The sequence below is a fragment of the Capsella rubella genome, unplaced genomic scaffold (assembly GCF_000375325.1).
Source record: "Capsella rubella cultivar Monte Gargano unplaced genomic scaffold, Caprub1_0 scaffold_3, whole genome shotgun sequence".
Classification (NCBI taxonomy): domain Eukaryota; kingdom Viridiplantae; phylum Streptophyta; class Magnoliopsida; order Brassicales; family Brassicaceae; genus Capsella; species Capsella rubella.
Genome location: NW_006238921.1, coordinates 13134932 through 13145958, shown reverse-complemented (window position 1 = coordinate 13145958; position 11027 = coordinate 13134932). Strand labels below are relative to the sequence as shown.

At 33.4% G+C, this 11027-nt stretch overlaps 4 protein-coding genes across 5 annotated transcripts in view; all 4 read right to left on the bottom strand.

The window, feature by feature from the left end:
- Positions 1 to 2306: 2306 nt before the first annotated feature.
- On the bottom strand, positions 2307 to 2754 carry LOC111831550. Its single transcript, XM_023786176.1, has 2 exons — positions 2575 to 2754; positions 2307 to 2522 (listed from the first exon to the last, which is right to left on the bottom strand). Exons 1-2 carry the CDS (start codon positions 2752 to 2754, stop codon positions 2307 to 2309), a joined length of 396 nt encoding a protein of 131 aa, XP_023641944.1.
- A 1084-nt stretch (positions 2755 to 3838) lies between these two features.
- On the bottom strand, positions 3839 to 5105 carry LOC17892739 (NAC domain-containing protein 22). The gene is made up of 3 exons (XM_006298223.2): positions 4822 to 5105; positions 4459 to 4730; positions 3839 to 4362 (listed from the first exon to the last, which is right to left on the bottom strand). The coding sequence occupies exons 1-3, from the start codon at positions 4976 to 4978 to the stop codon at positions 3949 to 3951; spliced, it is 843 nt and encodes a 280-aa protein (XP_006298285.1). The 5' UTR covers positions 4979 to 5105; the 3' UTR covers positions 3839 to 3948.
- Positions 5106 to 7269: 2164 nt separating this feature from the next.
- On the bottom strand, positions 7270 to 9317 carry LOC17893783 (pentatricopeptide repeat-containing protein At2g17033). 2 transcript variants are annotated; one of them, XM_023786259.1, is made up of 2 exons: positions 9242 to 9317; positions 7270 to 9009 (listed from the first exon to the last, which is right to left on the bottom strand). In XM_023786259.1, exons 1-2 carry the CDS (start codon positions 9246 to 9248, stop codon positions 7541 to 7543), a joined length of 1476 nt encoding a protein of 491 aa, XP_023642027.1. In that variant the 5' UTR covers positions 9249 to 9317; the 3' UTR covers positions 7270 to 7540. The 2 variants fall into 2 exon arrangements, with proteins under 2 accessions (XP_023642027.1, XP_006297442.2); XM_006297380.2 differs by having other exon boundaries at positions 9246 to 9311.
- Positions 9318 to 9508: 191 nt separating this feature from the next.
- Positions 9509 to 11027, bottom strand: part of LOC17891238 (F-box protein SKIP23) — a 1970-nt gene continuing 451 nt past the window's right edge. The window contains exons 2-3 of the mRNA XM_006296523.2: positions 10159 to 11027; positions 9509 to 9830 (exon numbers count right to left, since the gene is read on the bottom strand). The exon at positions 10159 to 11027 is cut by the window's right edge and continues 16 nt beyond it. Coding sequence (XP_006296585.2) covers positions 9789 to 9830; positions 10159 to 11027 — 911 coding nt within the window. The 3' untranslated portion in view covers positions 9509 to 9788. The remainder of the gene's footprint in view (positions 9831 to 10158) is intronic.

Sequence of the window (11027 nt, the reverse complement as noted above, 5' to 3'; positions counted from 1 at the left end):
CTTATAAAAACCTTATAAAAACCGTATAAACCCTTTTAAAAACCTTTTAAAAACCTTATAAAACTTATAAAACGATTTAAAACTATTTAAAACATTTTAAAATATTTGTATCGAATCTCCCATTAGTAGTTATTATATAGAAGTATCTTATAAACTATATAAAACTTTATATTTTTTATATTTAAAAAGGGGTATTTTTGAAATGGATAGAAAATGGGGTATTTTTAGAAAAGGGTACACCAAAAAGGGTATTTCTCAAAAATTCTCTATATTTAATTCACAACTTAATATAAAACTGAAAAAAAATTAAACCACAAAACACATTTAGTCATATACATTAAACTCACACTTTAATATAAAAACTGAAATAATATAAATTAGCATTTACTATATTTTACATTGAATTTTCATCACACAATAAATTATAATTGATTCCCATAATTTTTTTATGAAATTGTAACTCCCATCACTTCTCTTCCTATATATACTCATTTTCTAAGTTACAATTCCCTAATTCTCTCATCCTCTAATTCTCTATCTCAATTATTATATAAAAGAATAGCTTTGTGTTTTTTTGTATGAGTTTAGAAAACAATTAAAATATTCTTTTATAAAATCTCAATTGTTAAAAAAATTAGAGACTATATTTTTGGTAAATAAATTAGAGACTATATGATATACATCTTATGTTATTATAATTTTTGTTTTTTGAAAATTCATCTCTACTTTCTTTTTTAGTTTATCATCATATAAGTAATCATTCCCTCACCCTATTCCTTTATATTCATGTATCTTTAATATTTTTCTATTTTTATGTTGTTATATGGCATAAAATCAACGAAATTATCATTTAAGAATTTGATATAAATATTTTTAGAAAGTATGATACAAATCTAACATATTTTTAAATTTAATCGTACTTATAAATTAAGAAAGTATGAAACAACACATGTGTAAAATAAAATATTTTGAAGGCTATAAAATTGACCACTATGTTTGTATCCAAACATACAAAGAAATCAACACTTTGGTAGATAAATTATAAAGCTTACCTGGTACTAACCTAATATATCATCTATAAAATTTTGATATTTTCCATTTCTTCTCTAAAATTTTATTTTTAATTATTTTCATTATTGCTGTATAATTTATTTACTTATAAATTCCCATGATGTTATTGTTACATTATTTTAATTTTTCATTTAAATTAGAATATATTATGTTTTTTCGGAAATCGTGGTAGAGACCAAAGTGGCTATGGTAAATTGTATGTGACTTTTCCTTCTAATTAACATAACCTATTTTTAAGAATACATATGATTTAGTTTTTTTAATGTATATGTAATTAATATTAGGCTATTTTGATGCTCTGGACTAATATAAAGCTGTGTTGACAAAAAAAAAAAAATTAATGTGTCATTATATAATATTATCCTATATGAAATATTAGAATATATGATTTTTTGAGAGACCGAAGGAAAAAGTAATCAACATTTCATAAGCAATGATTTTTTTGAAAACAAAAAAAGAAGATGACATAGGGACAAACCTAAAGTAGATTTATATAGATTACAAGTTCAAAGAGTTGTTTGTAGTGATCTAAGACTATAAATCTTACTCTTAGTATCCTAACGTAGTTGAATAAAAAGATATTCTAATGCTTATTTTAATTGATGATGGAATTTGTTGAATACAAATAAAAAAATTATTTAAATTTTTGTTTTTTTTTTGTAAATTTTTTTATTTATAATGTATTTTAAAAAATTTATGCAGTAGATAACAATCTGCATAATACAAAATAATCACAAAACATATATACTTAGTTTTATATTAAAACTTGAAACATCAAATAAATATTCTATGAGATAGTGCATAAAAATGAAGAAAATTACTTAATTGCTTCAATTAAATTGATTTCCAAAAAATATATTAAAATTATTATAAATATAATATCAAATTTATCTCGCGTATCGCGCGGGTCTATTTCTAGTATATATATATATATATATATATATATATATATGTCGAACAAGTAAACGCATATTTTCCATCTGCCATAGCCCATAGTATAAATTGTCTCACTGCAATGATAAAAAGTGAAATTTGAAGGTAAAATAGAATGCAGTTTGGTTCTTTAATGATCATTTATGAAATATTTATATTTATATCATGTACAAGAACAGATTTATATGGGAACACATAAAGAATTTTGTATTCGTTATATATATATGTTCCTTTTCTTACAAGTAATTATATATTTTTTCTCCACAAAATTTGTAGGTTTAGTGACCTAGCTAGCTAGGCTATTAGATATTGAGAATCTTGATCACTGACTTTGAAAGTGATTCAAGTCCATCTTCAAGAACTTTAATGTATGACTCTAGAATCTGAACATCAATGGTCGTCACGGTCTTCTCGGATTTGAATTCGGAGTCAACCCTTGAGACTTCGTTTGCTTGCGCTTCGAGTGTAATGTTCTTCTTCTTCATTATCTTTGAGATGACTGACCAACTGTTAAAATCCTATGATTCAGACAAAGAAACTGTAACAGCTTAAGCTTGTCCAAAGACAGACAAAGTTCCTTCGGCTGCTGCAACCTTCATAGACTTTTCTACTTTTGTTGAATGTCTCCTTCAAGAAATGTCTTGGGGCTAAGTATTTCTTCACCTCTACCAAGAGCTCTTCGCGCCTTTCTTCTTTGAATAGGATTAGATCTCCCAAATACCCTCTTTTATCTGCCTTCCCAAAGCTCATTACTTATATACACCATCATGAAATAGAGATCATGATGCATCTCTTGGTGATGATAAGGTTATAATATCAAATTATTCATATTGATGTCTATGCAATGTTCCCCTCCACAACACATTATATATATGTGACTAGCAACTTTACAACGCGTAAGTATAGTTCTAGAAGATGATAACAGCACAATTCTTGCATGAATCTATATTCACTTCCGGATCTTGTCTGTATTCTGCACAGCAACCACAATGATTACAGAGAGTTGCGGAAACAAAACCCTAAAAAGAAGCCAACTCCACATTATGTTAATGCAAATAAGGATAACTTCCTTATAGTTAAATTGTTCGTTCTTCTCTTGTAGGCTTGTAGCCATGCAGAAGTCATAACTGAAAAATATTAAGTTTGCAAGGTCTCTATTTAATTGAACTCTAGGTGTGAATTTGTATAGTGCTCTAACGGATACAGAACAAAACTATACCATATTACAAACAACTGCAAAAAGACAAATTCTTTAAGGAATATGAGAGCAATTTGTCATCATCAATCTCTAAACTGCACCAAGAATCTTGAAAAGTCGACAACAAAGAAACTCCAAATTATGTTTCTGTGTTCACCAGTTTCCATTTAACACAAGACAATCCATAAAGATCATCCCAATTTAATGGTCCAGCAGATTCGGATGGAAGCTAGACAAGGACCTTCCCGAGTGAGTCAGCCACATTGTGCAAAGTACGCAAAAGAAGAAGAAGAAGATGAACAAATTAATGAGTCAATGGGTCAATGGTGGGATCATCCCTTCAAAGGTCCCACTAAGTCAGTGTAAGGACCAGACATGATACTTTGCCGATCAGGACAAGAGCTATGCTCAATGTTTCCACATATAGGTAATGTGATGTTACATAGTTATTTTCTTTCTTCTTGGAAACTACATTGATTTTGACATGCACTCAAAAGTGTATGCTTGAGAGAAATGATCGTCCACTTGATTCAAAGTTAAGGTTCTTTTTTTTATTTTGAATGGTATAGTCAAAATATGACTAGCAATAGTGTTACATGGAATCTTCTTATGTTACAAATAACAAACTTACAAAAAGATACATAAAAGTTGAGTAAATAGTATTATTTGTTACAAGCTCTGTTTTTTTCTTACAGAGTTACATTGAATAATAGTTAAATGTGTTTATTCTTTTTTACATATGTATATTACCAATTTAATAGGTTAACTATTGGTGTAAGATTCTGTAGCCATGGGCTTATACTCAGCAACTCTGGTCCCCATTCTACTCCTTGTTTAGGTAGTTGCAGCTCTGGTAAGCTTCCAAAAGGCAACTTAAGTGATGAAGAAGTGTCTCTGGTCTCTGTCTCTCTTTGTTTCTCTTGGTTTTTCGCGTTTTCTTGAAGCGTTAGGAACTTGTTTGCTTCTTCCATGGCTATCTCTTGAGGAGCACGGAACGAAGCCATCATCAAGTTTTCTTCTTTTCCAATGAATGAGATTGTCTCAGATGATGAGAGAGGAGAGTTAGGACATGTTTGATTCATCTTAGCCTCCATCTCTGCTCTTTGCTCCAATACTTTCAATGAAGTGGCTTTTCTATATATCTTACATAACACAACGTCCTGCAAAAAAAATTGATCACAAATAAGATGAGCAAACAAAGTTGTTTTCTTGATTCTTGTAATGGTCTTGACACAAGAGCTTGTGTTTCAAGGTACCTTTGGTAAGGTGCAATTATCAGGCATCCTAAACTCATTCATGACCCAATCAGTCTTGCTTCCTCCTGGTGCTCTTCCTCTATAGAACACAAGCGTCTTCTTTAGCCCAATCACACGTTTTGGCTCAGACAAGCTAATGATTTTACGATCGGATCCTGTTGCTTTCCAATATCCTTTCTCAGTTGTCCTGCTTGGTCTCCCTCCGTTACCATGCTTCCTTTCCCTTGGCACAAAGAAGTACCATTCTCTTTCTCCGAGTATTCTTGATAACCCTGTGATCAAAACTCAAGACTTTTAATACAACCTAGAGACAAAAAAAGAGCTTTAGGGTATTAGAAAGTATTATTACTACTTGTAACATACCAGGTAAGTCCCATGGATCATGACGATAGATGTTGAGGAAACTAATGACTTCAACACTCGATCTTTTACCATAAACCATGTTCTTGAGGTAGAAATCAAGAAGCTCTTCCTCGGTAGGATGGAACCTAAAACCCGGGAGCTCAGTCTCTTTTCCCATATCTCTCTATCTCTCTCACTAATGTCCCTAACAAAAAAGTGAGTTTGGTTCTTTTTTAAGAAAGCTGTGTAAGTAGTGAGAAAAGGTTGTTGTTGGTGGTGGTTTAACACTTAAGGTGATGCAATGCACATTTATATACAAACTAGGACTCTTTTGTGTTTTGTGTTAGATTTGCTTTGTGTGATGGGGCATTATTTTGATGGTGCAGACTAAGTCAAGAGTTAGAAAAATGAAATAAAAAAAGATATAGGTGGATGAATAATGATTTAAGATATTGAATATTAAAGTTTTTTTATTTTCTTTCAAACTTTTGTTTTCTTCTTTAGAGGTTTTGTGATGTGTTTACTTGGAAAGTAGAAGAAAGGTCTTGATCAATGGTGGAGGAACCCACACGCTTTTATCTTAAGAAATGGTCTTTACTTCTTAGAGAGAATTGGACCAAGAGAGAGCTTTGGTTTTGAGTTTGGTTCTTCTGTTCTTTTGCAGTTTCTTTTATTTTCTTTTTATGATTAATAAGAATTAAGAATGAATTACTTTTTTTTGTCATATTATTATAAATTTTTCTGATCGTGGGACTTCCACCAATTTTTTTAATCTTGAGATTGACTTGAGAAGTCTCCTCCAAAGACTTGAAGTATTTTTTTCTTTGTGGGACAAGAATCTTTAAACTATTTGCCCTTTTAGTTTTCTTACTACTAGTATGATTATTTGCTTACATAACTAAAATTTTAAACACAAGTTAACTACAAAAGTGTAGAGCTAAAATTATTCTTTCATATAGTCATAAAATTGTTAACAATTTTTTTAAATTTTCTTATAGTCTAAAAATAAAATGTTGTTACTTTTTTTTTCTTCGCATGAATAATATGATTGGGAAAAACCTACTATTCAAGCTTTTAAAGATAATCTAAATTTTATCATTTTAGTTTTTAGAAAAGAAGCCTTTGAGTAATCATGTGTAATAACATAACCTTACACGAATTTTTATGAGTTCATGTGTAATTCATTATAGGCAGATCTTGTAGTATCAATATAAGTTTGGTATATTTTGATGCTGTTGTCCTGCTAGATTCTTATCTTCCTTATCTTTTATGGTGTTGCTAGTGTTGGAATCTTTAGTCATTGTGCAATTAGATATTTCCCAAGGTTTTAATGGATGTTGGTAGGCATGACCAAAATCTAATCTTAACCGTATTTCTAACCGTAACCGGACAGTTTTTCAACTGTAATCGTACCATAACCGTATGAAGCGGTTAATAATTGTAACCGATAACCGTAAAAATAAAAAAGAATATTAACTGTAACCGTATAAAACCGTTTTCTCATAGATTACTTGAAAAGCGGTATGTTTCACAAATGGATTTGTCCGCTGCAACTAGCGTAAACATTTAAATAGCTAAATCAGTCTCGTTTTCAAATTCATCGAATACGGTGGACAATGCATATTATGAACTAGTTTTAAACTTTGAAAGATTATAAATCCTACATTTAGTGGGATCATAGTAAAGTCATTTAGTGGTATGGACTTTCTATTTTCTAAGACTTGTGAAATTCTTTGGAAAACCTTAACAAGTTCTGCAGGATAGATTATAGTCATAAATTTCCTTTGGCTCGACATAGGACTATGTCCTCGTCTATCATCAAGCGACTCCATATACTTCCAATTGTATGGAAAACTCTATTGCTATTGCAGTATTTGAGGGGTATCCCTCCCTCATCCTCCACCAATATACATAAAAGTAAAACATAATCTGAATTTGCGTTGAAATTATTAACTATCATATTACAATAAGTTTTGTACTATCTATGTTAGCTTACTACTAGTTTTGAATCTTCGCGATTTTCTTTTTCTGAATGAATGTAAATTCACGATTAAAAAAAAAAAAAACTGTTACAACAAGTGCATGGATTGTAAAGAGATTTAAGAGTGTTAATATGATTTTACAACTTAAATTTGAGTAGAAACCCAAAATACAAAAACTAAAAAAACTGCATTATAAGAACTCAACACATCACTCAAACCTCAATTTCATGGTAGAAACACAAAAACAAAAGAACAAAAAAATCTCGAATAATTCTGGTATTTTCCAATGAATCTACATCAGTAGATCTTTGTAAGATATTAAATATATATATATATATATATATATATATATATATATATATATATATTTATATATATTTTTTTTTTCCTTGTTACCAAAAGACCAAACAACACAAGTGAGTTCGACACTTCGACTAGTGGGGGCTATGAAGGATGTATACATATAATATGGACAAACAAATGAAAGTTTCTCGGAAACTGCTTAAAAGCTTACTTTATTTTCTAGCTTTTGTCTTCAAATGCCAAACATTATTCAATAAACAGAACACATCACAACACAACATCAACGAAACTTCCCAAATACAGTAAGAAGCATCTAATCTATTACACTTTTTTAACCATAATACCATATCATATGTACTCTTCTCTACTACATCTTGGTCTTGTTGTGAATTCATGAATGTGGGAACTAAGACCTTGTGGACTCCTATGATATTAAAAGTCACAGTTATGAACTTTCATTTGCATAACCATTCTTTTACATTTTTCCCCTTGGCAATAAAACTACCAACGTTCTTCCGGTCAATTCTCATCGGGCTTTTGGTTCGCACCATTATCTTTTTAACCATCGCTTTAACCGGTGACTCTCCTCTTACGTTGCTGTGCTTTCCGGATCCAGAAACAACTACAATCTCTGCAGGAACCACACACTTCTTGTCTTCACTAAATCTAAGTCTAGTCTCATCCATCCATTGTAGCATTATCAAATACGATGCGCTCAAGTGCATACCATGTAAATCCAACTTACCTTCCACCGCGTTCCACTCAATTGCTTCGTCTAAAACTAATGACTGAGTCAATTCGCGGACCAGAAGCGCTTCGTCCTCATTCAGAATAGGAAGCAGTTCAGAAAGAGAAAGCGGACAGCTATCCAAGTCTTTCAACAGTGAGATAATTGTAGGACAAGAATTCAATACCGAGTTATACGTCCTTATTGATAAAGGAACATTATAACCCTTCAGTTTCTGTAACCAAGATCCCATTTGGGGAAGAGCATCATGAGCTCCATAGGAAGAAAGAACCATATTTGAACAAACTGTGTCGATTTTGTGACCTTGTGTTTCCATTCTGTGAACTATTCTGTTCATGTCGTCAAACAACCCCAATCTTCCATACCCGTATAGAACAGACTTGTATTCAAACAACCCCGGCTTTATTGTTTCCATTCTCATCTCCTCGATAACTCTTTCCGCATCAAGAGGTTGGTCCATGTTGCATAATCCAGAAACCATAGACTTGTAAGCTTGAGTTTTGACATAAACTGATGACGATCTTTGGATTATCTCCCTCAAACGGGAACAGGCGTCACTGAATCCTTGTATAGATCCTTGTTTAGAATTTGATTCAACTAAATTGCATAGGAAGAGAGCAAAGTCTCGTTCATTTGACTCCAGCCTTGAAACCGCAGTAGAAAGTAAAGTTTCCGATTCAACAAATCTTTCTTGTTTATTGAGCAGAGAAACAAGTTCACCAATGAGTTTAGGATTCCAATCAAACCACGACGCTTCAGTAATTTCCAAATACAACTGAGGAGCAAAGTAGGAGAGATGAGGATGAGAAGTGTTATCCGAGAGGAGATGAGAGAGGACATTGAGAGCCACTGATTTGGGAGAAGCAGCCACAAACTTCTTAATGAGTCGGTTTGTCGCTGGCGGATCTCCAGCTAAGGCTGGTGACGACAGGGAGGAGAGAAACTGGTGGCCTTGTTTCATCAGAGGAACTGCTCCGGCCTTGCACAGAACCTCCCTTTTCGTTCTGTAGGTCCATGACACATTGCTAAGGTCTTGACAGACACCTTGGCTTAGCCTTTGAGGCAAAGCAAAAAGGAACTGTCTGTTATGGCTGCTTATCATCTGGTTCTGAGGTATATGTCTGGACACAAAGGTAGCAGGATAAGCAAGAGACAACGTTCTGGTAACAACCACACCTGCATAGTATATTGTAAACACTTAATGCCACAATGCTCAATTCAATTCCAATCAATTACAGTAACTAATAATACTACACAGAGAAGCCAAAGATTTTGTTTTTATCAGTTCTAGTCTTCTCGTTACTACTAAACAATAACTGGTAATCAGAAAAGGGGAAAACTTTCAAACCCTAGTTATGAAATTCGAAAGAATCATACAAGACATAGAGAGTTTACGAGTCGAGGTTACCCACCATGGACGGTCTGGACCAAAGCCGCCATTTTCAATTCGTAACGAGTTTGCCTCTGTTTTGCCGTAAATCCTTTCTCCAACATATCCACTCACTGCGCGTGAACACACCAATACGCCGAATACCGGATTTCGGTTAAGAAATTTGGTACCCGGTTTATTCCATGCCATGACCATTTTTGTTTTGGTTTAGCTCTGTCGTCACATCATCATGACATCATCAAATTCAAGTTATAGAATTTGTTATACTGATTTTCACACAAATGATTAGATTCGAAACTAATAATTTACTTAGGAAAAGACGTATATGAATTTACAAAGTAAGTTTGTCCTGTCACAAACGTCGTTCCTTGGTAAAAGATTACAAAGAAAGGTTCTTTATGTACGCCAAGCTAGTGAAAAGCTTGGAAAAGAGATAAAAACATAAACATGTGATTCAAGTTGTAGTAGTCTCTATGGGTTCTCAATCTCACTAGTGTTCAGCAAGATTAACCTCCGCAATCATAGCATCTCCAAGGTCCTCAACTCGGGATTATAGAAAAGTTTTTCAAGATTCCGATGATGTTTCCCCAGTATGATCCTCGGCACGCTGAGACGGTAAACGTTTCACATATTAGCAATGAACACATATTTGAACATAATTGAATGAGACTAACGTGGAAAAAATGGATAAAAGATGCATTTCACAGTCCCAACCAATGTTGCGGTTAGAGACAAGCAGCAGTTATGAAACTGACAAGAAACCAATGTGTTTTCAAATACTATTGCAAAGTCAAGAGATGCAGAGGGATACAAGCATAATGTCACAGAGTTTCCATAGCCAGAAGATGCAAATATAGGGTAGTGTAAACACAACTATAAGCAAACGATCCTAGAAACAGGGAACTTCAGGTGTTAAGAGATTCAAAACTACTGACCTCATGAGAAGTAATCCAAGGAGGTGGAGGCCAAAACAGCTTGGCATATTCAGGGATTTTTTGCACCAGCTCTATTTTCCCACTGTTGAAATCAAAGACTCCCAAATCTCGATCTTGCATTGCGCCCAAGTCTTCCCCGTTGAAGACATTACCGTTGAAGAACACGGAGCTTCCCTCACATAGAGGCAAAATATCAAAAGCTGAAGCGGAAAAGGTGGAGTCATCACCAAGGAACAACATCTTATCCTCAAGATCGTAAACATCAACCCAACTCTTCTCACATTCCACAAACTCAAAGACTTTAAATTTAACCGTTCTCTCATTCATATAAAACGCAGGATGCTCAAAGATCTCCTCTATGAATCCAGGATCCCCATCAGCTGCCTCTAAACTCAAATACATATCGACAAGCAACATTACGCCACAAGATTCAACCAAAAACTTCTTATCACCACCAAACACAGGACTTGCAACCAAGGTCAATTTCAAAGAGCTGTAATCCACAGTCACAGCCCTCCCATTGTTATCAACAGCAAAGAAACGTCCATCGAACAAAAACACATCATCATAAGGAGAAGGCATGTCATCAATCACAGTCCATGCTCGATCCCAAGACCTATACACAGCTAACTTCCCAGAAACATGAATCGTAAGCAACACAAACTTATACTCGACATCACAATCAAGATACTTGACAACAGCTTTCTCCAAGTATAAACTGTCTACAATATCACCAACGGTATTGAAATAATGAAGCTTGAATTCACAACCCATTTCGCGAACCTTAAACTTGGACATATCGAGAACACGAGGGAAATGCTCAGGGGTTGGGTTTCTTATATCACTCAACGGATCTAAAAGAGTCACCT

What these genes read in the sequence shown, in the direction of transcription:
- LOC111831550 (XM_023786176.1), bottom strand. Translation starts at nt 2,754, where the DNA reads ATGAGCTTTGGGAAGGCAGATAAAAGAGGGTATTTGGGAGATCTAATC. An exon ending in GCAGCAGCCGAAGGAACTTT is followed by an intron (nt 2,523 to 2,574) that starts GTCTGTCTTTGG and finishes TCTGAATCATAG; the next exon opens with GATTTTAACAGTTGGTCAGT.
- LOC17892739 (XM_006298223.2), bottom strand. Translation starts at nt 4,978, where the DNA reads ATGGGAAAAGAGACTGAGCTCCCGGGTTTTAGGTTCCATCCTACCGAG. An exon ending in TGATCCATGGGACTTACCTG is followed by an intron (nt 4,731 to 4,821) that starts GTATGTTACAAG and finishes TTTTGATCACAG; the next exon opens with GGTTATCAAGAATACTCGGA. An exon ending in ATAATTGCACCTTACCAAAG is followed by an intron (nt 4,363 to 4,458) that starts GTACCTTGAAAC and finishes TTTTTTTTGCAG; the next exon opens with GACGTTGTGTTATGTAAGAT.
- LOC17893783 (XM_006297380.2), bottom strand. Translation starts at nt 9,273, where the DNA reads ATGGCGGCTTTGGTCCAGACCGTCCATG. An exon ending in TTTGGTCCAGACCGTCCATG is followed by an intron (nt 9,010 to 9,245) that starts GTGGGTAACCTC and finishes TATACTATGCAG; the next exon opens with GTGTGGTTGTTACCAGAACG.